We start from the raw sequence: 26,579 nt of genomic DNA, 5'->3' as shown, positions 1-26,579 counted from the left end.
CCTTTAGCAAGCTGCTAAAAGGCCCTTGTACACGTACAGCAAAAATAAAAAGCACAGAAACAACAATTAATCAAAGTTAAAGCCGCTAAACCTGCACCAGTTCTCCAAACTGATATCCGTCTGCTTGCGCCTTCGAGTCATCCACCAAAAAGTGTCAGTTTTGATTCTTGCACCACCATACTAACCGAAGTGTTCTTCCCTTTAAAAAGTTTATTATTCATGTGAACCAAAATACACCATGAGTTCATGGGGTAGATTGCGTAGAGAACTTGTTCCTTCTTTTGATTGGTGTCCACTTTGATTTTAGCAACAAACTCTCCCTTAAACAAAAGCACTAATTAACAAATCAAAAACTAAAACACCAATTTCTAGATATTAAACCTTACTAACCCATCTTATATTGCACTATGTCAACATGAATGCAAATTAACAACACACAAATCCAACCACGTATTTTCTAACTACTTTGATGGCATGTTGTTGTTGTTGTTTATATATTCTTTCATTTTAATAGGTTGATGTCGGCCATAAGTTGGTTTTGGACCTTCTATATATCTTGGTATAAACGCCTAGTAAATTTGTTGAACGATCGTGGAGTGAAAAGTTCAGAGCTATCAACCTAACATGAGGTGAATGTGTCTGGCCTTTAACAACATGGTCAAAGATGAAGATGCAATTACAACAAAAGGGACTTATTATATAAGAATTTGTAATGTAATGCAATGCTTGAGAGTTCTCATATGCTACAAGCCTCCAATATTGTATCACTATAATTTTTAATGCTTTCAACAATGTATAATTATAGTCTCCAAACCATTACAAACAAACCACAGGGAGCGATTAATCTAGTGATCCGAAAACACTCTAATATTACTTTAGATGTTTCATGAAGGATATCATGAATAGACTCTCTAACAAGCATCTCACTAGTCATCAAGATATATCTATATATGGGTATTAAATAACTATCAGGTTAAATGTGAAGTTTATAGTAGATTCACACACACACACATATATATAGCATACAAACACATATATATATAGCATACAAACATTTCATTGCTGATACCCTACACAATCAATTGTGGTGATACACGAGACATAGAAGAGTCGGTCACGTGGAAGATGCATTTACAAATGCATTACAATTGCAAATATTTGAGTGAAAGGTAGTACGCAACTATAGGTCATGTCGAACATGCATTCTAGTTAAGTCTTTGGTGGCATGAAGCGTGATACACGAGTTTAAGTGAATATGCGGCATATGGCCAACTTATGCGTTATTAGATTCTAGTCATATTTTATCCTTCTTGTTGTGGTTGTTATTTTATTATTATTTTAAATTTAAATTATAAACACGATTATCTAAGACTTAGGTATCTATTCCAAATAGATCCACGGAGTATCACATGGGTGTAACACAACAATAGAGAATATATGAAAGATAGCAAGAGAAGAAATGAGTAAGTGTATACTTGATGTTTAAAACACATTTACATAAGAGGGTCGTTGTCAACAAGTGAAGAGTAATTAGGCGATCGTTTCAAAATCAATTGTCATATGTACAAATAACTAGCCAATTAGCCATATAGGCCAAGATCCTAAGGATGGGTGGTATGTGGTCCCAATGCCATGCCACCTCAACTATAGCCTCCCCCCCCCCCAACCACCATCAACGTCCCGCGAGCGTTATTGGGGGCGCTATTGGTCAACCGTAAGTGCAATAGCAAGCAACAATGGACGAAAAGTGGTGGCCCCTTGTGTCTTAATTGTTGTAAAACGACAACTTTTTAAAAAAATAATTTCATATCTATATAAACACACATTCTTATTTTATTTCACTCTCAACCTCTCCCTACTGTCGAACTCTTTATACTCTCAATCTCTTTATTTTAAATGGCACATCGTTGGACCAAGGCTAAGGATATCACGTTAGTCACAAGTTGGGTGGATACAGTCGATTTAGGATTCTCTTCAGATTCACCTCAATGTTGGAGTAGGATTAGGACTACATTCTACAAACGTGTGGGTGAGAATTTTCATAGAAGATAACATATTTTAGAAAGGTTTATGCACCTACGCATAAAGTGTACAAATTTTGAGAGGTGTTACGTCACTACGTTGAACCGCGAGGAGGGTGTACCCAAGGATGAAGCGCTTGTTGTGGCACGTACTAAGTTCGAAGCATTGTACGTAAGGCCGTTTGATCACGATACGACTTGGAGGATTTTGCGAGACCGGATTGGGGGGTTTATTAAAATATTAGTTTATGTTTGCTTTATTTAAATGCTATCCTTTATTTTTGTGTTATGTTTTTTTATTTATATTTATTTAAATGTTTTGTTTTTTAATTATTTCAATGTTCTAAATATAAAAAAACAAAACAAAAATATTAGGTAATGATTGGGGGCTTTATTCCATTGCTTGGATTTTATTGAGAAGAGACAATTTCCATTCCATACCATGCAACCTAAGATCATCCACAAATCATGGTAATCCTAGTTTAGGTGCATCTATGAAAAGTACTGTGGGCGTTTAGTTCGCAGGAATTCAATGGAATTTAAGAGAATTAGAATTTGAATTCCATCTCTTAAGATGTTTGGTTCATAAAATTTGATGGAATTGGAATCCCAATTCAAATCTTCATTTGTTTGATTGACAAAGGAATTGGAATTTTAGAGGCATGAATTCCTTCAAATCTATCTATTATACTAAATGAATTCTCTTAGGCCACAAGGGCTATTCTTAGCCAATAATTTTGATGATGTGGACACCCTCTTAGGCTAGAGAATTAGCTTTGGGCGGCAATTCATTTTCCTTTTTATTAACACGCGCTCTCTGTCTCTCTCTCTCTCTTTAATAAAAAACCCTAACTCTTCATTCCTTCGATCATCGCCCCTTTTCTTTATCATCGAGTTTCTTTTGTCTTCCCCCTTCATTATCCTCTGTAAACCCTAAAGGAATCTACACCAGTTCTTCGAGGATTACTGATTCAATCCGATGGAATAATGGATCTTTCAAATGTCGTTGTTGTTCTGCAAGCAACAGAGTCCCAATCGTGCTGAACGAAAAGCCGCTGAAGATAACCTCAATCAAGTATACAATTTCATCTATCTTCGATTTTAGGTAATTTGTGTTTCCATTTTTTATTGATATAAATTATTTTAGGTTATACATCATTTGCTATGTGAAACATTAAATCCCCTATTTTCGAAGATTATCAACAACAAATATGCTATACAATGTACAGCAGACTATGGCGATTCGATTACAAACCCTAATTCAAAGATTGCCTTTTATTCAATATGTTTTGCTTTTTGTTTTCATTAGTTTTCTTATTTCAAATCTATATAATATGCTTCTGTATTTTATGTTATTAGTGTTCATCGAGATTATGATATAGAGGTTGAGAGTTTGGTTTTTTATCTTGATTTTGAAGAGAACTGAATATAGAACATGTTAGTGGGTCGGGTTCAATCCGTTTAGGAGGTTATTTGATAGACTTTCCATGTGGGTACCATGATTCTCTTGATTGATGATTCATAATTTTAAATTCAAATTTCAAATTTGAATTAATTATGGGGTCAAAGATTTGATGTAATTAGGTATTGATTAGCTGCATGATTTGATTGTAGATAAAGACGACATGTTCTTAAAGAGGTGGGTTCAATGAACCTAGACAATCAATACATAATTATATGTTAACGCTACTTATGTTATAATTCGTGTTGATATATTTACATTTAATAATGCAGGTTCTTCCTAAAGCTTATCTTAGGAAACACATGACCGGAAAGTTGTGAAGAATCAATAGGTAAGCAGGTTCTTCATTACGCATTATTGTATGTTCATGTTTTATTTGAGATTGTTAGATACAATGTGGAGGGGCGTATCTCTATTTTATTAGAAACCCTGAGTAATCAATTGATAAGTATAGAGTCGTCAAGATCGTCATTAATTATGTGATTAATCGCTTTTGTTTCATTAAATTCATGATCTCATATTACTTCAGTCCCAATGAAATTACCTTTTGTATAATTTGGCTACGTTTGTGCAGGTGTTTGAGAATTGTAGTGTGGAGAAGTATGTCGCAGAATATGTAAAGAAGAAAAACTTTGGTAAATTTATATTTTGTTATAATTTATGTTTCGCTTCATGACGAGCTCACAATTTTATCGGGACTCAAGTAGCTTATAATTTATGTTTCGCTTCATGTTTTGCATAATACGTTTATGTATCTGTGTTATGCACCAAGCTACTTAAAAGTGGGTGCTATTTCTTCTTGTGTGGTGATTGAAAAGTTTAACAGAACAATGAAACACTGGTTGTTCATGAGATCTAATTTGATTGGTAATGGAGTTTCTTGGCTGTATTACAAATATGTGAACTATAATAATTTTTTAAGTTATTTTTTGATTTTAGGCCAAAAATCAGATCATATTGTTGTTAAAAAAATCAGATACATATCTCAATCAGGAAGTACTGTACCTTTTTTTGTTGGTTAAAGCCACATTGTAGAGGTTTTTATCCAAGATGCATGCGTGTAACTTTTCGGAAGACTATGTAACCATCTAAAATTTTCTGCATTATTCATCTTCACCTAATATTTTATGATAATATGTCTATTATGAGAACAATTATAAGTTTTTTTATTAATAGGGAATTGAAACTATTGACAGTTCTTAAATTAGGGTTTTAATCAATTTATTCAAATAACAGTTATAAGATTTTGTTTGTTTTGTGAAGAACACTACTTTGACCTACTAAAGATCATGAAAAGGCCAACTCAGCGGCTTTAGCTCAAGGCACAAAAAGATGGCAAAACAAATTTCTTTGCATCATAGAAAGCGATGAGCATTTGGTACTGTACCGGTCATTTTCGGTATCGATACCCATTTTTCGGTACCTTTTATACCGGTACTGGTACTTGCTCATCCCTAATCATAGATAGACTTTGGTTCAATCTTTTAATTAGTTTCAGGGGTACTTGCGATTTGATGAAGATTTCTGCTCCGTGGTGTTTTGCTTGTGTAGAAATGGCGGTGAATACGGATAAACTTGAACTGTACTTCAAACGAGCAGATGTAGATCAAGACGGACGCGTTAGTGGCTCTGAAGCTGTTTCGTTCTTTCAAGCCTTTGGTTTACCTAAGCCGGTTCTCACACAGGTTATTGATGTTTAGTGATTTTGCTTTACTGTTAGAATTTTGTGTTTTTTTTTTATTGAGTCTGTTTGATGTATAAGATCATGTAGTCGTAGGATTGATTTCGGTTAGATTTAGGTCAGATTTGCTTTGTTACAGATTAGGATGCATATGTTAAATGTGAATTGTGTGAGTTACATTTAGGTATAGAGTATTGACAACTGATTAGGTGTTTTTGGTTATGGATTTTGGAAATGATCGTTTGATATTAAGTTGTTAGAATTTTTTCATTTTACCATGTCAAGTGAATCCCAAAAATTTGGTGAATGCAGGATAAAAAGATGAAAATGGCTACTTTGGCTTTCGGTGAAGATCAAAGAGGAACTTCAACTGCTCATTTAACCAATGAAGATTTAAGATTTTTGTTCATGGGGGCACGTTAAAACTTTCGATTAGTCAGGTGGTATTGTTGGGCATTTTGTTGAGATAAAATGCTCATTTGACATATATATCAGATGCAAATCACATAAAAAACGACACCTTTGAATTTTTAATCAATAATAAATAAGAAAACATTTTTTTTATGGGAACGTGAAAAGCACACGGGAAGATGAACTTAAACTTAAAAGCGGCAGAGACAATATGAGGAAAACGTTGTTTAGAACGTGTTCGGGTCCATATGCGTTTTGTACAAGATGAGTTCGGATGAAAAAGGTGTCGTTTTGAGTACTGATCTATTTTGCATGTTTTTCGATATGTTTGTTTATTTCAACAGATCATGATAAATGTCTTCATTAACATTTTGAAACTATAACGCAGGCGGAATCCTCGATCATTGGAAACACAAATAAAAGCCATTCAGGAACATTATGCGGGTGACAGGTTATACCTTTTTTCCTATCCTTTTCAAATAATTCTTTGTGTATTTTGAAAATATGTCGATTACGTTAGATTGATCCACACATATGGGCAAGTAATCAACAAAAGTTTTGGACATTAATCTTGAATATTGAATAAGTAGATTTCGCGTCTGGTTATCTTTATAAGTTTACGCGTGGTTTCTTAAGCGTGTAAATGTTTTCATACACCTAATGATCTTTATTTCGGTTAGTCTCTTTTGTTAGGGAAGTTGATTGATATATTAATAAAAAAAGGTTGGGATTGATCTTTACTTGCTCGACGGTTTGCTCACAATGTGGTTTTGTGCATATCATGTGTTCGACGAGATGCCAATGTGGTGTTAACATTTTTTTATGTCAAATGTTTTATTAGAGAATCCAACTCACAAATCAGCTTCTAAGAAATCATGTTCTATATATTTTTATGTAAATATTACGTCAACTTAAGTGTAGTTTAATTACTTTTCTACTGTGCTGTTGTAATCAAAATGGCAGAGCTTATCTTCTGCCTTTAAAATTTCTAACTCTTGAAGTATTGATTCTGGACACTAATGGTATGGATACCGGTTACTGAATTACTCAAAAAGTACTGATTCGGGACATTTTCTTGGAATCAGTTTGGTACCGGTATTTATCGGTTTTTACCTTCGCATACTGGTCCGTACCAGTACCGAACCATACCGCACCGAGTATTTTCGATATTGGTACGGGTACCCATTTTTTTGGGATTTTTGGTACCGGTACCTGTTGGTACCGAGCCCATCCCTAATGAAACATATATCTACTCATTTATCTAATTTGTTTCCCTTTTATATCTGTATGAATAATTATTGGGTATAATGGTTCAATATTTGTAATTCATTGTCTTATTTACAGATTGTTGCAACCTTTTCCATCCATGTTAAATAAAGAACATTTTATTTGATGATGTAGCCAACAGTTAAATAAGGTAAAACCTTGGGTGTAGATCTCGCTTTTGAAATCGATGTTATGAAATTGGATTTAAGACCAGTAATTTCAGATGTTGAATTCTCAAAGGAAAGGTATGTGATTTCATACGCCTAATGTTTTCATGCATTTTTTTGTTTTTCTTAGAGAATTTTCGTTTATTTTATGAACACACCACAGTTTGATAATATTTATGCGCAGAAACTGATTCATATTTCTTTGAATGTAGTCTTGAAACAACCCGTCATGTGTCTGTGATTATAGTTACTTTATCAAAGAAGGAGCTTGATTCGTCATCTGTCGGGTAAGATAGAGCTGTCTGCTGGTTTTTATTTGACTTCTATGGATTCGGTTTCGAAGTGTGTTGTATGTTTTAGAGTTAATTGATAAGAATGTATGTTAAGTGTTTGTAGAATGCCTGAGTGAATATGATGTGTGATTTTGAGTTTAGATGTGAATTAGGTGTTTTAATTCGAATGTTTAGAGTCCATGTTCAGTGTTTGCATAAATGCCTAGGTGAAAATGATGTTTGATTTTGAGGTTCGATCTTGGTTTTAAAAAGCGAGAGGCGCACAAAAGCGTGGTTTGTCGAAAACCCAAAAATTGTGCTTTTCTTGCGCTTTTTGGAAAAGGTGCGTCTCGAGTGACGTTAGGCGCTGAGGCCTGCACCTTAGTGCGCCTCACGCCTAGGCGCGCTCCATGCGTGCTTTTTAAAACCTAGGGTTTGATGTTTATTAAATGTTTTATATGACTATATGTGTGGATTGAAATAACGGTAGACAAAAACCAGCTATGATTTATCATGATCAGTTGTTAAATATCCGGTCTTTGAACAACAATGATCGAACGTCTGATCTGAATAGTAATAACCCTTATCAGAGCACTAGAATTCAGTTGCAACAACAGAAGAATCCAGATTCTGCGTTATACTCAAGCACCGCCTTCTGCTCGACCACTAGCAGGACTGCTCAAACTGCTCCTAAAAGCGAGATACCTGCTAGAGTTTATCGAACAAGGAATTATGCTGGTTCTCAGTTTGTTCAGGTTCCTTCGAGCCAACATCAGCATCCAAAGTTGTTAGGAGACAAATCAGGTGGTATTTTCTTGCCAACGTGCTGGTACTCTTGGTTCCCTTTTTGTTTACTTTTGAAATTGTTATTATTATCATTATTGTTCCTAATTTATTCACATCCAATATTACCTGAAATTAATCACAAGTTTCAAGACACTAATGACAAATCATAATTTTGTGGGCTGCAGGTAAGTGATAATTCGAGTAGATGCAAATCATATGGTGCCTCGCCTATTCAACTTTTTCATGTACACACTTCAACTATATTCTACAGGTTCTTATTGTCAAAAGGTTATAGGAAAATTGACTATTAGTCAAACACTTTCCTTTCTCATGGGGCAAAGCAAGTAGAAGTTTTTGGGTTTTAATCATGTACAATTTTAAAATAATATGCGGATGTTCACCTGTTGAAAATACATTTGACTGAGACGTTGAACCACGTGATATAGGGGTATTTCTTTCTTAAGGATGAACAAGATAGCCTCTGATGACAGGTCATATTAGTCAACTATTTCAACAAATAGGAAGTTTGGAAGGTCTCACGTCATGGTAAAACCAATTCCAACCCCCCCCCCCCCCCGCGCTTTATTTCAAGGCACTTTGGTAAATATAACTGAACATAATTTGTCAGGTGATGGCCTGATAGGTTGCATATAGAATTAGCCAGACTCAAGTTGATACATTCTCATGAGCTGACTTCTACACAAAAGATAGTTATACTACATGCTACCCCTACCATTATGAAACAAGTTCCCATTTGACTTTTGAGGTAATACTTATCACTTTTGCACTTTATATAAGACAAAACCAATTATTTGGAAAAAAAATCTTCTTTGAAGAACACAATTTCTTTTTATTAATAAAGGTGATAGATTCGCTAAAGACAGCCTCATGCTTAATATAGAGAAATTCCATGAACGAATTCCATCTATACCTTCTGAGCTAAAAAGATGTTCGTATGTATCACATCTGAATATTTTCACCATTCCTTACTTAACTATAGTCGTTCTCAAGATCGGTTCAATATGGTGATAGCAAATAAATTTAAGGAGATCTACAATTTTGCATTCGCCTGAGCAAAGGAGAGGTATGTAGCTAACTTATTCCATTAGGTTTTTCTTTTATTATCTTTCCTAAAGCTTTTCACTTTGGTGAGTTAGTTAACGGGTCAAATATCAATGATAATATGGGTTCCATTCTTTGATTTATTTAATTCAATCTGATAAAAGATAATATTGCATGATGGTGAACCGTGAACCCCATTTAAAAAAAGGTAAGCGCCTTGGGCTTTTGAGCAACAAGGTGGGTTAAAATGGGTTAGGTGTAACATAGATTAAGCAACTTGGGCTTTTGAGCAAAAAAAAATTGTCTTGCGTGAATACATGAATGAGATGAATGTACAATATGGTTTACAATTATGTGTAGCACTTAATTTGTTTAACATATTTTCACATAATTAAAGTTATTCCTTAATTTATTGAATTTCTTAATTTATCCGTAAGTAAATTTCCAATGCAGACAATTCTATGAATCTCGGGTTCACTTACAATGTTCTTACACATTTGTTATCTAGATTATGGGTTATTATTTTTATTATTGTTATTATTTATTTATTTATTTATTTATTTATTTATTTGCAGTTTACATCAGTTCTCCGGTTGATGTTGTAGTGATGAAGTATGCTACAAGAATGGAGGGCCACTTTCAACTCATCTAACGTTTTATGTGTGCCTGTTTGATATAAAGCACAACCCATTTCATTCATTAATATAACTTTGTATTTTATTTTTTTATACACTTTAGATTTATATAATTTAAAATGATTTCAAAGGTATGGAGTTTCTTGGCTGTATTACAAATATGTGAACTATAATAATTTTTTAAGTTATTTTCTGATTTTAGGCCAAAAATCAGATCATATTGTTGTTAAAAAAATCAGATACATATCTCAATCAGGAAGTACTGTACCTTTTTTTGTTGGTTAAAGCCACATTGTAGAGGTTTTTATCCAAGATGCATGCGTGTAACTTTTCGGAAGACTATGTAACCATCTAAAATTTTCTGCATTATTCATCTTCACCTAATATTTTATAATAAGATGTCTATTATGAGAACAATTATAAGTTTTTTTATTAATAGGGAATTGAAACTATTGACAGTTCTTAAATTAGGGTTTTAATCAATTTATTCAAATAACAGTTATAAGATTTTGTTTGTTTTGTGAAGAACACTACTTTGACCTACTAAAGATCATGAAAAGGCCAACTCAGCGGCTTTAGCTCAAGGCACAAAAAGATGGCAAAACAAATTTCTTTGCATCATAGAAAGCGATGAGCATTTGGTACTGTACCAGTCATTTTCGGTATCGATACCCATTTTTCGGTACCTTTTATACCGGTACTGGTACTTGCTCATCCCTAATCATAGATAGACTTTAGTTCAATCTTTTAATTAGTTTCAGTGATACTTGTGATTTGATGAAGATTTCTGCTCCGTGGTGTTCTGCTTGTGTAGAAATGGCGGTGAATACGGATAAATTTGAACTATACTTCAAACGAGCAGATGTAGATCAAGACGGACGCGTTAGTGGCTCTGAAGCTGTTTCGTTCTTTCAAGCCTTTGGTTTACCTAAGCCGGTTCTCGCACAGGTTATTGATGTTTAGTGATTTTGCTTTACTGTTAGAATTTTGTGTTTTTTTATTGAGTTTGTTTGATGTATACGATCATGTAGTCGTAGGATTGATTTCGGTTAGATTTAGGTCAGATTTGCTTTGTTACAGATTAGGATGCATATGTTAAATGTGAATTGTGTGAGTGACATTTAGGTATAGAGTATTGACAACTGATTAGGTGTTTTTGCTTATGGATTTTGGAAATGATCGTTTGATATAAAGTAATCTTTCCTATGGATTTAAACAAGTTGATTGGAAAGATGTTTGCTTTTAAAATTGAGTTAACAACTTATAATCTGACTAACTCTGATGAAATGTATGTTGTTACAAACATGACCGATGATGAGTCAATTATTAAAGAGCTCAAAGAAAAGATGAAGATTACTGAGGTATTTTTTATAAAAATAGATGATTCATATTAATACATTAATATTTAAAGATTATGTAATTCTATTATTAGTAACTTAGTTTTGACATTTGTCTCAGGGAAACAATAAAGAATTTTATCTAAAGAAAAAGTCATATTCCAAACGTTAAGAATGATGATGCTAATACCAGTTCTAATATCAATAAAATCAACAAGCGTAAATTGGTTAACGTCAAGGATTCGGAGAAGGTTAGCAAGAAAGAGACTTAGCTCCCCTCTCTATGAATTTAAAGCAGTTTTTATGATTTTTACGTTTTAAACATTGGATTTTTTGAATATTTCAGTTTGTTTGACGTGGTTGTTTGATCTTTATATGCTTTTTTATATATATGAATAAATCTATCATTTTTAACCAATATTTTTTCCCTTTCAACTTAATCAACTTATCATTTGTCGTGTAAGGATTTCATTACAATGATCAGAGTACTAAGTTTGACATTAATCGATGAGTCTTAATAAAAGAAAAAAAACAAAATACATACAATTTCCTAAAACACGTTGTTTATAATATGTTTATGAATTTTATTAGTTGAAAATTCAACTAAAAGAATAATATAATATAATTTAAAAACAAACAATATAATATTTTGTATGGGTTTACGAAACATTTTTTAACTGAGATCTCATTAAGAATTAAAAGGTTATTAGCTTTACACGAAAACTATGGATACACATGGAGACAAAGTTAGGATACTGATGAAACGGAACAAATAAATTATTGTGGGAAGGGAAAGAAGATACTAATGAGTTTGAAAATATTGTTTATGTACCTTTTATTATTGAAAACTAAATTTTCCTAATTCGCGATGTTCCCGGGTGATTTTACATGGGCAATAACCATACCGCTAAACCGGTATAATATTTGCAACTGGTTTTTAGTACATTTAATTAAGATCCGAATGTGCTAGAATTAATGATTGGATGTGTACTGATATTATGCTTGGATTTCTATTAAAAAATTAGTAGTTACTTTTTTCGTACTTTGTAAATATTTACTTTTATGGGTAGATTTAATTCTTTTTGTTATTTAAAAAAAAATCAATAGGAAAACGAGGGTCTCATAATCAGCACTCATCGAACTCAAAGGTTTGACATAGAAGATTTGGGATCATAAGCTATGGTATGAATTTCTGCTATTTTTAGTTAAGTTAGTTAATATTTTTAGGTGGCACCACATTGGATATTTAACCAGATGCCATTGCATCTGGGCCAGATACTGCTACAGTGTGGATGCCACATTACTTGAATAACTTGATTACTTCGTTTGTTCGATAGGCTTAGACTTGGAGAACCATGTGACAGAATAATGGATTTGGTGACCACTTAATTTAGAGAAAAGGCTATTTTTTTAATTAACATTTATTAGTTTTTTTTAGTTTAACTTGTGACATTGGGCTATGAAAAAAAAAAGTTTAAAGATACAACAAGATTTGCAGCCATGGTATGATTAAATTTAAAGAAAGAATGTTATTTAACTACTTTGTTTAGTTTATATATTTTTTGTAACAATTTATTCACATTATGTTCTTATTCATGATCCGTTTCAATAAATTTCAGTTTTTATTGCCTTTTTAGCTTGGTTTCTATTCTATTTGATCCATCAACTATTTCTCCATCAAATTCCTGTATCAACATTGTTGAATAATATAATTTATTGTAAGACCACCCGTGCACCTATATATTTATAAATTTTTAGTTCAGTATAATCTTTATACGTTTATATCGAAAAGTTTTTTTATTACAAAGTTCATCTCAATGTCATTAGATATTATATGTTTGATCAATTGTATGTTGCCTTATCAAGGATGAAAACAAGAGATGGGGTCAAACTACTCATACTTGACAACAACGGAAAACCTACAGATAAAACAACTAATGTGGTGTATAAAGAGATTTTCAACGAATTGTGATATCTGCATATTCATGGTTAATAAAAAGTTTTTACATGATCCGTTTCAACACGTGTATTTATTCATAACATTTTAACATTTTATGTAAACAATGATGATGATGAGATATTATCTTTAATCAACCCGTGTAACACACGGGTTCTTAGGCTAGTTTCTTTAACTAAAGGAATTCAAAATCCATCCTATATGTGAAGGAATTAAAGTAAATTCATTGAAATCTTCGACCGTTTCCACCCGCACCGTTTTAACCCGTACCGTTTCGACGCAAACAATTTCGACGCGAACGGTTTCGACCCGTACCATTACGAATCAAACCGTTTCGACCCGTACCGTTTTGAATCGAATCGTTTCGACGTGAACCGTTTCAACGCGTACCGTTTCGACCCGTACCGTTCCGACGCGAACCGTTTCGACGTGTACCGTTTCGACGCGAACCGTTTCGACTCGTACCGTTTAGACGCGTACCGTTTCGACGCGAACCGTTTCGACTCGTACCGTTTAGACGCGTACCGTTTCGACGCGAACCGTTTCGACCCGTACCTTTTCGAACCGAACCGTTTCGACCCGTACCGTTTCGAATCGAACCGTTTCGACGCGAACCGTTTCGACCCGTACCGTTTCGACGCGAACCAGTTCGACCCGTACCATTTCGACCAGTACCGTTTCAAATCAAACCGCTTCGACCCGAACTGGTGGTTGTGAGTGCTACCCGAACTGGTGGCTGTGAGTGCTGGGTGATGGATTCCAATTCATTTGACAACCAAACACAACAAAAATGGAATCGAGATTCCAATTCCAACAATTTCCAATTTCAATAGGAATGTTTAAATTACAAATCCAATTCCTTCAAATTCTAATTCATTATACAAATTCCAATTCCAATTCAAAATCATTTCGCAAACCAAACGCCCCCTAGGTTTTTTTAAGCGAATTGCCATTCGAATGCCAGCTGAGGTGGCAATCAATTGGCACCAAACAAATATCCAAGACACACCTTTCTAGAATTCTTTAAAAATCTTTTACATAATTTCCAGAGCTAGTCGACGTCTTTCATAATGACAATCAACATTCCTTAACCATCTATTTGAAACTATTTAATCAACATATCAAGTCCTAAGATATTGGTACAATGGTCAAAAGGTCTACCCTTCCTAGCGGAGACACAGGTTCGACTCCCACTTGAGTCATTTTCAAGGGACATCTAAGTGAAGGGACGAATCGGGACTTTAATCTCGAGTTCGAACCTGACCGGGGGCGAGGGTTTACGGATTCCATCCGACTCCCGCACATCAGGGGGCACGGTCTCATGGCGGTCGAGGAGTTGACCTTGGACATAGGCCCGAGCAGGGTGGGTTTACACGTGAGATTCTTTGCCGTTAAAAAAATCAACATATCAAAATGCTCCATTACCTAATTAGCTAAGTTGAACCATGTTCATGCTGCAAGTGCTTCATATCAATTACTGGGTTTCAAGCATGCTAAATCATGCAACATATACCGATGGTAACATTAAATATGCACAAAATGACATTTAATAAACAAGATCATAAGATTTTGGATCCCAGTGAAGCGTTAAAAGATATACCATCATTAAATCCAAAAAACTAGCTAATATATATCCCGACTCAAATGCACAGCATTAGCATCGGTCCCATTTTCTACCTGCGTAAAAAATACATATATAAAAACAAAGTTTGAAACCAAGTAAAGAATGAATCGTAATCTCACAAAAGCAAACGTGAAACCAGAAATACATGTAAAATTTACAGAAAGCGTTCATGCGCATTAACTTGTGTTATTCAAAAGTAGGGCTGCAAACGAACCGAACGAAGGACATACATGTGTTCACAAACTTTTCATGAACACTTACCGAACGGGATTTTCTGTTTGTGTTCGTTTATTAAAGAAATGAACCTGTTCGTGTTCATTTATGTCCGTTCGTTAATTTCAGGTAACAAACACAGACAAACGTTCATGAACGCAAATGAACACAAACAAGCGTTTATGAACACAATTGAACGCAAACAAATGTACATGAACACAAAGGAACACAAACAAGCGTTCTTAAACAGAAATGAACACAAACGAACATATATTGAATTCCGAATAAATATTATGTACTATAGATTACCCTAATATTTATTAAATATTTTATTAGTAAGAATTTTGAAGTATTTATACAAAATATAAAAATTAAAAACCTTAATTATCAAGCACAAACGGACATAAATGAACACATTACCAAACGTTCACAAACATAAATGAACACAGCCTCTGTTCATGTTCGTTCAACTAAACGAACTTCCCAAACGTTAAGTTCATTTGCAGCCCTATTCAAAAGTTCAAACATAAACATACCTTAGTCTCCTTGCAGCAAGAAAAGGGATATTATCGAGTAAATCTGGCGTTTCGAAAACCCTCTTCTATCAAAAACTATTTAAAAAAAAGTCCTACGACGCGTCATCTTCACTATAATCAGAATCACTTTTATCAAAGTCAATAGTTTGAGATTCTTCCTTTAAATCAGAAGAAAATCGTTCCGGCTTTAAATGATCTTTTAACTCCGCAACAATGTACGGATCCACCAATTTCCAAAACCATACTGAATTGCTTCCAAGTAAACCTATCCAAAACAATCCCCCCTTACGTTTGACTTTACAAGTCAAAGACTTTTTCTGCAAAGCTTTAACGATCCGGTCAACGCCATCTTCACTTCCTCTAAGCTTCAACAAAATATCTCCAGACGATGTTTTATACCCCCCATACATGTACCAGTACGCAAGCACTCGCGGTGACAACCACCGATGGATTAATTTCGGAATCACCGGTTGACCTTGTGGCCAAAACTGGTCGGCGTAAAACCCGAAATATGAGTGTGAGATCGTGGTAAATTGGTCATCTTTTTCACTACTCAAATCCAACCACTCGTTATACTCGTTGCGTATACGTTTTTTTAAAACGTTATGTACACCGGAGTTCTCGTTAAACTTGAAAACAAGCGTATGATTCTTTCTCGTTTCATCGGATTCGATCTTTACACCACCTAACAGTAATCCCACAAGAGCTTCTCGTTGTTCTTTGTTGAGCTTTAGCGTTGTCGGGTTCTTAACAACTTCTTCATTTGAACTCAAAACCTGTTCAAGAGTTTCGATCAAATCAGGTTCGATATGAAACTTTTTCTCCTTCATCAAAGCATATATCTTTTCCGCTTTAACATACTCTCGACCATCTAAATACCCCATTAAAATAGCGTTGCAAGATTTGGAATCGACACCAACGTCCTCAAGATTCTGCATTTGGCGCAATACATCCTCCGCCTTTTCGAGATTGCCGATATGCACCATTGATTTGAGATATAGATTGTAAACGGTACGATTCGGACGACAATTTTCGACGGACTGTAAGAACGTATACTCCAATTTATCATGCATACCTAGTGTAAAATACATGTCCATTAAATTAATATACGATGGCGTTAACGGCTTCTTACCGCTTTCGATAAACTCTTTCATAACCGACTCTGCGAGTTCCGCAGCTTGCGCTTTGCACAACACTTCGATAATTTTATGAAATCCCGAAGTACTGGGTGAGCTTGCTTGTTGTTGGAGACTCTTAAATACGTCTAACGATCTCATATATTCTCCGTTTTTTGCGTATACTTCCATTTTATAAACAAAAGCTTGCGAAGGAATTCTCGTAGCCAAATTAAGAAGCTTTTTCCATGTTTTTTCAGCTTCTTCTACGTCCCCTTCTTTCGAGCAAGCTCTCAAAACCGACACAAGCACTTCTTTACTCTCTTCGATTCCCGATAACTGCATTTCGGCTCGTAAAGATTCGATTCTTTCTTTATCTATCGTATCTTGATGGCTATGAAGCCAAATAAGACCGCTGTAAATATCGTTATGAATCTTGAATCCGGATGTTACCATTTGATGAAATACAAATTCCGCTGGATTAAGATACCGTTTTGAGGAGTCTTCGGGTGCGGTTACAATCGCTTTGAAAAGAGAATTGTGGAGGCTAAGGCGGGGACTATAACCTCCTAACTGAATCATTCGATTGTAGATGACGCATGCTTCGTCTAAACAACCCCGGTTTGATGAACTAAGGTAGGAGATTATGAGAATATGAAATGTGTATTCTGTAGGGATTAATCCGTGATTAATTATGTCATCGAATATCTCCCTGCATTTCAAGTATTTTCGCTCCTTGCCAATTAAATCTGCTAGCTTTGTCGCGAGAGCGAAATCGAAACGAAACCAGTGTTGTTGCATCATCCATTTGTACACCTGAAATTAATCAACCAAATGGCATCACGCTTAAAGCACAATAACAAACAAGAAACAAACGTGCCCAGTAAAATCCCACTTAGAGCAGAGCTATATATAGGCTCTGAAGCTTGGTTTAAAAAAAAAAAGCATGTGCCAATGTGTGAAGCGCACGCATCACGTATGTGAGGCGTTCAACGTTAAAAAGGTATCTAAGATAATATTTTAACTTGTTAGCTTTTAAACGCAAAAATATAAGATATAGCAGTAAACTATCGCCAGCATAAAGTGGTGTGTAAACTATACCAGCATCCCTTGAAAATACCTATACACTCCCTTAGAAAAATCTATACTCCATATATAACAGCATGGTAAACCAAACACAAATATTAATGATAAGCATTAGCATCAATAAAAAAGAAGAATCTTTACCCTAAACCCAGTTTCATTCTGTCGAATCCGCAAACAATGCACAACTAGATAAGTCATATCATCTTGATTAGCCCACTTCCGCTGAGCATTCAGTATTCTAACAAGAGTAGCAGGCTTATGAGACGGCAGCTCCTTACACAGCCACGCTAACTTAGACCTCCTCCACTGTTCAGGAAGCTCATCCAATTCCTTCACATCAAGTGAAGCAGAAGCCTTAAACTTCTCAGAATCATCAATACTCGACCCAAAACACGCGTCAAAGTTAAACGACTCGTTATCTAACTTATCTTTGCTGGAATCCCAGTTTCCGTCTTCGCCCGCCAACTGTTCGACGAAATTACTGACTGAAGATTGGGCATGAAAGAGGGGGAAACGAATTGGGTTTGTAGGGTGGGGTGTGTGGAGTGTGTTGAAGAGGGTAAGAGTGCGGTGGATGATGAGACGGCGGTGGTGGTGGTGGGTGGAGAGAGAACGGAGGAGGGTTATGGCTGTGCGCATGGGGGTTAAGTAGGGTTTAACGGGAGTGGGAAGAGAAGAGAGGAGGAAGATGAATGGTGATTGGTCTTGAGGCCTGTTGTTCAGTTGCATTTTGGGGAATTCTGCAATGGTTGAAGAGGAAAAACGGGATATGGCTTGGTGAACAAGGACTTGTTAATTTAATTTGGGCAACATGGTTAGAGTTTTTTTGTCACAATTACAAAAATTATATAAACATATCTACATGTTTTAATTGTGATACAATGTTTTAATTGTGAGTAAATTACTCTTTTGGTCTATTTGGTTTAGATAGTTTAACTTTTTCAGCCTAAAAAGAAATTTTTTAACATATCAGAACTTAAAGTTGCATTTTATAACGGTTTTGTACATTGACACTAATTTTGTTACTTTTTTACAGTTAAGTGTAAGAGTAATTATGTCATTATATACCATAGGGGTTGTTTTTGATAATTATAAAGTTCTTTTATATTTAAGAGATTATTAATGCAATTATTCAAGTTTTGTTTTGTTGTTTCGTTATTTAACGATTATTATTTAACAAAATACGTCTTAAATATACAAATATATATGTATTTTCATTAAACGTTTGTTTTTATAAAAGTTGTTTTAAAAAATAATTTGTTTTATTACAGTTTGTTTAGACCATCTATCGTTTTCAAAATTGTTCTTTTTTAAACCATTTGTTTCTTAAAATCGTTCATTTTAAAGTCGTTTGTCTTTTAAAACTTTTTAAACGCTTCATTTTGTACCATTCTTTTTAAAACCATTTATTTTTAAACATTTTTAAACAACTTACTTTTTTAAGTCGTTCATTTTTTAAATTTTACAAAACGACGTGTATAAAAAACAAAAGAAAATGTAAGATTTGAAAAAAAAAAAGAAACATTCTAATAAAAATTTTGCAAAAAGATCGTTCATTTTTCAAACATTTTTTAGAATGGTTTATTTCTTTTTCAGATCTTCCATCTCTATGTATCGTTTGTTATTCAAAATTCGTTATTTTTTTAACCTTTCGTTTATTACATTCGTCCGTTTTTAGTACCTTACACTTGTTAACTTATTTTTTAAAGGTTTTGTTTTTTTATAAACGTCTTGTTTTTATTCTTCGTTTTTTTAAAACCAAACGTTCGTTTAAAATCGATCGTTATTAAATTAATTTTCTGAAGTTCTTTTTCCCAAACGGCTATAAGTAAACTGAATAAAAAGTTTAAAAAATGAACGGTTTAAAAAACGGTTCTAAAATAACGGTTTAAAAGAAACGCTTTAAAAATTAACGACTTAACGAATTGTTTAAGAAAGTAAAAAAAAAAATATTTTTAAAAGAACGGTATAAAATGAATCATTTAAAAAACTTTAAAAGACAAACAACTTTAAAAATAATGATTTTTAATAAACAAGCGGTTTAAAAATTAATAATTTTAAAAACGATAGATGGTTAAAAAAAGTTAAAAACAAATGATTTAAAAACGACGTTTATAAAAAAACAAAACGCTTAATGAAAATGCATATTTATTTGTATATATAAAACATATTTTGTTAAATAATAATCGTGAAAATAACGAAATAATAATAAAAAAACTTGAGTAATTATATTAGTAATCTCTTAAATATTAAATGAACTTTGTAATTATCAAAAACAGCCCATAAGGTATATAATTACCTAATTACCCTTACAGTTAACTGCAAAAAAAGTAACAAAGTTGGTGTCAGGGCCCAAAACCGTTATAAAATGCAACATCGGGGTCTGATATGTTAAAGGATTCCTTTTTGGGCTGAAAGCGTTAAACTGACTAAACTGCAGGGGCCAGCACAGTAATTTACTCTTTAATTGTGATACACAAGACTGTTGTGTAATCACATACTCGTCTTTCTTTCTCTCAACCACTATATTTGGCATGTACTATGTATAAGTGTTTATGCGCATCTTGTTTTTCTCCATTTAAAATTGATTATGACACCTTTTTTTAAGGTTGTGGGGTGTGGGGATATGTCAAGCTAGCCGGAGCTTTGGCGGTAATGGATTGAGGACATAGAATTTAGGATTCATCTCAGGACTTATGTTGAATCGAGAACAGAAGAATAGCATCTTTGATTGGTTCAATATCAAGGTTGTGATGTTCAAATTGGCCTTAGAAGCCATGGGGGGGGGGGCACGCACCTCAAGTTGACGGTTTATCAATTATTAGGGTTAGTCGGACGAAAAGCTTGAACAACAAGCAAAATAAGAAAATCTCTTAAAAGTAGACGAGTGGCTTATCACGAAAGAAAGTGCGTAAAAAAGAAAGAAAGTGTTTTTATAGTAAGTAATAACTAATGATAAAAATACTTAATTCACTCATAACTACTCGTTTACTTTTTGTATTGATTATCATCACTCCCGACCAGTACTTATTTTATGTTGGAGTCAAGTCGCATGGAATACCCCTTTAGTCCTTACGGTGATAAGATTAAATGTGGTTTATTTTATAGAAAGTGGTAAACTTAAAAAGTGAATTAACCCCTCAACACTGTCATCTCGTCGATTGGTTTATCCACACAGATTTTGATAACAACAATGTCTAAAACCTAAAATATAACTTAGTATCTCAGGATAAAGATTATATGAAAATAGAACACATTTTATATAAAACATAAAAAAAAAAACGAAATTAGCAACAAATGTTTTAATGTTTTTTTTAGACTCAAATATGTTAAGAGATCCTATGATCCAGTTAATTATGAAAGTATTAATCATACGAAAATTTGGGTGGTTGAAGAAGAGCTGGAAAGAGAAGTTCATAATAATGATGATATAGATAACATGTTTGGTGATGAAGAGTATGAACCAACTTCTCAAACACAAAGTTACTTGTCATATATGCTATTTAACTTACTTAATTTTAATATATTATGATTATTGGTAACTAAAACTTCTTATTTTTATATTATAGGAATCGAAAATAGTTATGTTTTTATTGATAAGAATGACCATAATATCTAATTTCATTTTTTAAGTGATTGTAAACTTGATGCACTCTAATGTCATAAACTTTATTGAAATATTGATTTTTTGATTATGGAATTATATAGTTTTGATTATTTTATGGTTATCAAGACCTTTTTGCCTTTCTAACAATGTTGACAACCAACCTTATTCATTTCCTCCAAAATGAAAACCCTTAAACCCTACCGGAAAACTCCACAGTATTCCACCATCCCCTCCTTTCCACCACCACCACCACCACCACCACCTGACCTTAACCTCGTCGGAAAAGCAGTCTCCATCCTCAAACGCCACCACATCCACAACCTAAACCCTCTATCCCCCCACTTCACCCCCCAATCCGCTTCCTACTTACTCCACCATTCTCAATTCGACAAAACCCTAACCCTATCTTTCATCAATTGGTCTCGCACACGCCCCTTTTTCGACCTCAAATGCGCCTGTCAATCCATTCACATTCTCACCAGATTTAAGCTCTACAAAACCGCCCAATCAATCGCTGAACATGTTGCCATTAACACCCGTAACGACGAAAACGGAGAATTGGTCTTCAAACAGATCAAAGACACGTACTTTGATTGTAATTCGAGCTCTGCGGTTATCGATTTGTTGGTAAAATCATATTCTAGTTTGAAATTGGTTAAAAGGGGTTTAAATACAATCCATTTAGCTATATCTCATGGGTTTATGCCCGGTGTGCTTTCGTATAATGCGGTTATCGATGCGGTTATTAGGTCGAATGAGCGGATGGAACTAGCTGAAGAAATGTATATGGGTATGATTAAAGCGGGTGTTTCGCCGAATGTGTTTACTTATAATATATTGATTCGCGGGTTTTGTGGGGTTGGGGAATTGGAAAGGGGTTTGGAATTCTTTGATGAGATGGGAAGGAAAGGGTGTTTGCCGAATGTGGTGACGTATAATACGTTGATTGATGCGTATTGTAAGTTGAGGAGGGTTGATGATGCGTTTAAGGTGTTTGAGAAAATGTCTAAGAGGGATATGGAGCCGAATGTGATTTCGTATAATGTTATTCTTAATGGGTTGGGTCGAGAAGGGAGGATGAAAGAGACGGGTGTGGTTCTTGAAGAAATGAAGCGGAAAAGAATTGTTCCGGATGAAGTGACGTATAATACGCTTGTGAATGGGTATTGTAAAGAAGGTAATTTTCATCAAGCGCTTATTTTGCATGATGAAATGACGAGTAATGGGTTATCTCCGAATGTTATTACGTATACTTCTTTGATTAATAGCATGTGTAAGGCGAGAAATCTACATCGTGCTATGGGATTTTTAGAACAAATGCGTGTAAGGAAGTTGTTTCCGAATGCTAGAACGTATACGACGTTGATTGACGGGTTCTCGCAGCAGGGGTTCATGGAAGAAGCGTATAAGTTGTTGGATGAGATGAAAAAGAACGGTTTATCTCCGTCTATCGTGACTTATAACGCTTTGATCCATGGACATACAGTAGACGGGAAGATAGAAGACGCCTTACGAGTTCTTGATCAGATTAGTAAAACCGGATTATCCCCTGACGTTGTAAGCTATAGTACAATCATCACCGGTTTTTGTAGGAATCAAGAACTAGATAAGGCGTTTGAAATGAAACGCGAAATGGTCAAAAAAGGAGTGTTATCCGATGCTGTTACGTATTCGTCACTGATTAAAGGTCTTTGTGTTCAAGGGAGACTAACCGAAGCGTGTGATATTTTCCAGGAAATGTTAAGAATAGGTTTACCACCTGACGAATGTACATACACAGCTTTAATTAACGCGTATTGTGAAGAAGGAGATACGAAAACCGCGCTACATTTGCATGATGAAATGCTTAACAAAGGCTTGCTACCCGATGTTGTGACTTACAGTGTGTTGATTAACGGGCTTAGCAAGCAAGCACGAACCCGTGAAGCAAAGCAGATTCTTTTCAAGTTGTATTACGACAACGCGGTTCCAGATGATGTGACGTACAATACGTTAATAGAGAATTGTGGCAACATGGAGTTGAAAAGCGTTGTAGCACTTATAAAAGGGTTCTGCATGAAAGGCTTGATGAATGAAGCAGATAAGGTGTTTGATAAAATGCTTCAAAGAAAACAAGCACCCACTGAAGCGGTTTATAATGTTCTTATACATGGCCATTGTAAAGGCGGGAACTTGAGGAAATCTTTTAAGTTATACAAAGAGATGGTGAGTCGTGGATTTATGCCGCACACTGCAACGATTATTGCGTTAGTAAAAGAGCTTGTGAAAGGTGAAATGACTGCGGAGTCGAGTGAAGTTATAGAAAATGTGTTGAGAAGTTGTAAGGTTACGGATGCTGAGGTGGCAAAGGCTCTTGTTGAGATAAACCATAAACAAGGGAACATGGATGCAGTGTTTAAGATTCTTTCTGAAATGGCTAAGGATGGACTTCTTCCAAATAGTGGGAAAACTGCTTATGCTCAATGATCATCATTATTTTGCCATTTTCTGTCATATTTTGTTTTTTTTTTTGTATTTTAGGGGATCCATCTTGCTTATATGTGTACATATTACATGTAATGCATTCTTTTGTTATAACATATAAATTTTGACTATATAACCATTTGCATGGATGTCCTTGATATACATATGTGTTGGGCGTTTGCCACTCGAGTTTTAGCTGGCTTGGTCACTTTCATCTGGTATTGCATTATGTGTGATTGAATGATCATATTGAGTAGGGTTGATCAACAAGCTATTTTAGTCGAGCCCACACTGACCAGGGCTTGAGCCAGTAGTAACACGAGCTAAGCCAGCTCGACTTGATATTTCCAGTCGAGCCAAAACTGAGCTTGTATTCGACTTTAAACAGGTCGGTCCGTCAGCCTTGAGGGACGCTAAAAAGATCAACCATGAAACATCATATCACTGTAAAACATAATCTTCAAAACATTCAGACGATAATCTAACGTTGAAATTGAGTTAGCTTTAACTACAGATTACATACCAACCAGTTTACACAAACTAGTTATTACCAAAAGGTTTAATCATCATCCTAAAAACAAAGTTACAACAATGGCAGTAAAAACTAAACACAATAAAAACAACCTTAAAGAACAACCACCAAACCTCATCTCGACGAAAGTCTCTGATAAAGATCATCAGCCAACACCTGCCTCAAACTCTCACCAAAATAATAATAGCTCTTCTCACTCTCCAATACTCGAGCCACCGGCCCACTCTCCTCCGGCTCCTTCCACATCTCGGGCTCCGGCTCCCTCGCAATCTGACACAAATTATGCAACACACAACACGCCACAATCGTCTGCGGCGCATGATTCAACCCCACATTCACATCCTGCAAAATCCTCCACCTCCCCTTCAACAACCCGATCGCCTCCTCCACCACCCTCCGTCCTTTCATCAACCCTTCATCAAACGTGTTCTGCGCCGGATTCCCGGTCCTGTTCCACGAAAACGGCGTCAACAAAAACGACAACAACGGATAACACCAATCCCCGACAACATACGGCCGCACCGGATGCCCCTTCACATTCACCACCTTCTCCCACACAATATCCCCCGACACCAACCGGTTATACAACAAACTATCACGAAAATGCGTCGCGTCATCCACCGCCCCGGGCGCTTTTACACACACATCCCAGAATATCTTCTTATGATCCGCCACCACCTGAAGTTGTATCGACTTAAACCCGTACACATTCGTGTAAATATTCTTATTCGGCACATCGCTCGGAAGGCTATGAAGCCGAACATGAGTGTTGTCAATCGCCCCGCAAATATTCGGTAAATTCGTAATCTCGGCGAAGGCCGCTGTCGTCTCGTGCAAACGACGTCGTCCAGCGGGTATCTTAATAAACTCAGGGTACAACTTAGTAGCCAACAGCCTAGTGACCATATTAGTAATCTTGGAAACCAAATAAGGTTCTAACGAGTACCTTTTGGCAACAGTTTTCGCTGACAGACCGAGGGATAATCTGGAAAGAACCATGGCAACGGCGTAATCGGAGGGTAAGGAGAGGTTAGACTGGGCGATGTAGGGTTTGAGTTTATCAACAACGGTGGTGAAGACGGGGTAGGAGAGGCCGTAAAGGGAGCGCCATTGGGCGTCGCGTAAAGGGGCTTCCATGGCCCAGATGCGTTCGGTGGAGAGGGCGCGGAAGGCGGAGATGGAGTAGGGGGAGGTGGAGGAAGGGGAAGGGGGAGGGGAGGGGGGTTTGGGTTTGCGGGAGGTGGAGATGAAGGAGAGGACGGAGGCGATGGTGAAGAAGAGGAGGGGGGCAGCGGAGGTGGAGGTTAAGAGGGAGGAAGGGGTGGAGGAGGTGGTGGGGGAGTCGGAGAGGAGGGAGGTGGTGGGGTCGAGTTGGTTTTGGAGGTGGAGGAGGTTGGAGAGCATGATTAGGAAGGATTGATCCATGATCGGAAAATCTGAAACCCTAATTAGACGACGGAGGAGATCGCCGTTGAAGATGGGTTGCGACGGAATTGGGGGTGGGTGAGTGTATAAGTACGGTGAAGTGTGATTTTGGTCCTTTTAGTTTTCATGGGTTTTACTTTTGGCCCACATAAATAACCAGCTACTAGGTTAGATACACGTGTATCACATGACTTAGCAAATACATTTTTTTTGAACTAAGGTTATGGGGTATGGGATTTGGGTTGGGGCGTGGGTTTGGTGAAAACGTCCAAGCCACCACTCCGGGTGGGCTTGGGTTGGGGCATGGCCCTTGGGGCTTGGGTTTCAAGCCGGGCGTGGGACGGGGGAGCAAGCTGACATGGCGGGCTGTGAATGGTTATAAATATATATATATATATATATATATATATATATATTAAAAAAAAAAGCTGAACCCAAACCCCAACCCAAGCCCCACCATACCCCTTTCAAAGTAGGTTGAAGACTTGAGTTTTGAATTTCTACGTGTCAACCAATGCTCCAACCCAAGCCCCACCATACCCTATGGTCTAAAGGTAATTACCTTTTTTTTAGTTAAGAAACAGAACATGACCCGGTGTAGTAAGAAAGGGAAAAAAGAATCATAAGACTTACAATTAGAGTATCTTGAGTAAATTGCCATTTTTGTCCCTGAGTGTCACGGCTCCCCCACCCACCCTGGACGGAGTCGGGGGATCGCGAGACAGTTCCCGTGGTATTTAATTAATGCGGCAGCGGAAGTCTTTTTATAACAGGATCTTTTATCCGTGAAATATGCTCGTTTAATATATTACACCAAGTTTAAGGGATACATCCCATAATTTACAATAAGTTGATTTCACATAGAAATCTTTATTTTTCAAAACACGTTTTATTCATTTATTTACACTGAGCCACTTCTCT

At 35.8% G+C, this 26,579-nt stretch overlaps 3 protein-coding genes and 1 long non-coding RNA gene across 4 annotated transcripts; 2 read left to right on the top strand and 2 right to left on the bottom strand.

Moving 5' to 3' along the window:
• The first annotated feature begins 8,073 nt into the window (after window positions 1-8,073).
• LOC118483274 lies at window positions 8,074-9,897 on the top strand. The gene is made up of 6 exons (XR_004870151.1): window positions 8,074-8,109; window positions 8,252-8,311; window positions 8,695-8,832; window positions 8,929-9,019; window positions 9,099-9,150; window positions 9,704-9,897. It is a non-coding gene; the product is annotated as an uncharacterized LOC118483274 (long non-coding RNA).
• Window positions 9,898-14,521: 4,624 nt separating this feature from the next.
• LOC110885756 (pentatricopeptide repeat-containing protein At2g15820, chloroplastic) lies at window positions 14,522-18,433 on the bottom strand. The gene is made up of 3 exons (XM_022133464.2): window positions 17,773-18,433; window positions 15,431-17,361; window positions 14,522-14,734 (listed from the first exon to the last, which is right to left on the bottom strand). The coding sequence occupies exons 1-2, from the start codon at window positions 18,358-18,360 to the stop codon at window positions 15,523-15,525; spliced, it is 2,427 nt and encodes an 808-aa protein (XP_021989156.1). The 5' UTR covers window positions 18,361-18,433; the 3' UTR covers window positions 14,522-14,734; window positions 15,431-15,522.
• Window positions 18,434-21,371: 2,938 nt separating this feature from the next.
• LOC110885757 (pentatricopeptide repeat-containing protein At5g39710) lies at window positions 21,372-24,109 on the top strand. Its single transcript, XM_022133465.2, has one exon. It carries the CDS (start codon window positions 21,419-21,421, stop codon window positions 23,702-23,704), a length of 2,286 nt encoding a protein of 761 aa, XP_021989157.1. The 5' UTR covers window positions 21,372-21,418; the 3' UTR covers window positions 23,705-24,109.
• A 14-nt stretch (window positions 24,110-24,123) lies between these two features.
• LOC110885758 (protein ALP1-like) lies at window positions 24,124-25,770 on the bottom strand. Its single transcript, XM_022133466.2, has one exon. It carries the CDS (start codon window positions 25,656-25,658, stop codon window positions 24,348-24,350), a length of 1,311 nt encoding a protein of 436 aa, XP_021989158.1. The 5' UTR covers window positions 25,659-25,770; the 3' UTR covers window positions 24,124-24,347.
• Between the last annotated feature and the right edge of the window lie 809 nt (window positions 25,771-26,579).

Source organism: Helianthus annuus, chromosome 10 (assembly GCF_002127325.2).
Source record: "Helianthus annuus cultivar XRQ/B chromosome 10, HanXRQr2.0-SUNRISE, whole genome shotgun sequence".
Classification (NCBI taxonomy): Eukaryota; Viridiplantae; Streptophyta; class Magnoliopsida; order Asterales; family Asteraceae; genus Helianthus; species Helianthus annuus.
The sequence above is the reverse complement of the archived record's forward strand: the minus strand, read 5'-3'. Positions and strand labels throughout refer to the sequence as shown.

Coding starts and splice junctions, on each gene's coding strand:
- LOC110885756 (XM_022133464.2), bottom strand. CDS start 18,360: ATGCAACTGAACAACAGGCCTCAAGACCAATCACCATTCATCTTCCTC. Junction 17,362..17,772: donor AGAATGAAACTGGGTTTAGG/GTAAAGATTCTT, acceptor GATTAATTTCAG/GTGTACAAATGGATGATGCA.
- LOC110885758 (XM_022133466.2), bottom strand. CDS start 25,658: ATGGATCAATCCTTCCTAATCATGCTCTCCAACCTCCTCCACCTCCAA.
- LOC110885757 (XM_022133465.2), top strand. CDS start 21,419: ATGAAAACCCTTAAACCCTACCGGAAAACTCCACAGTATTCCACCATC.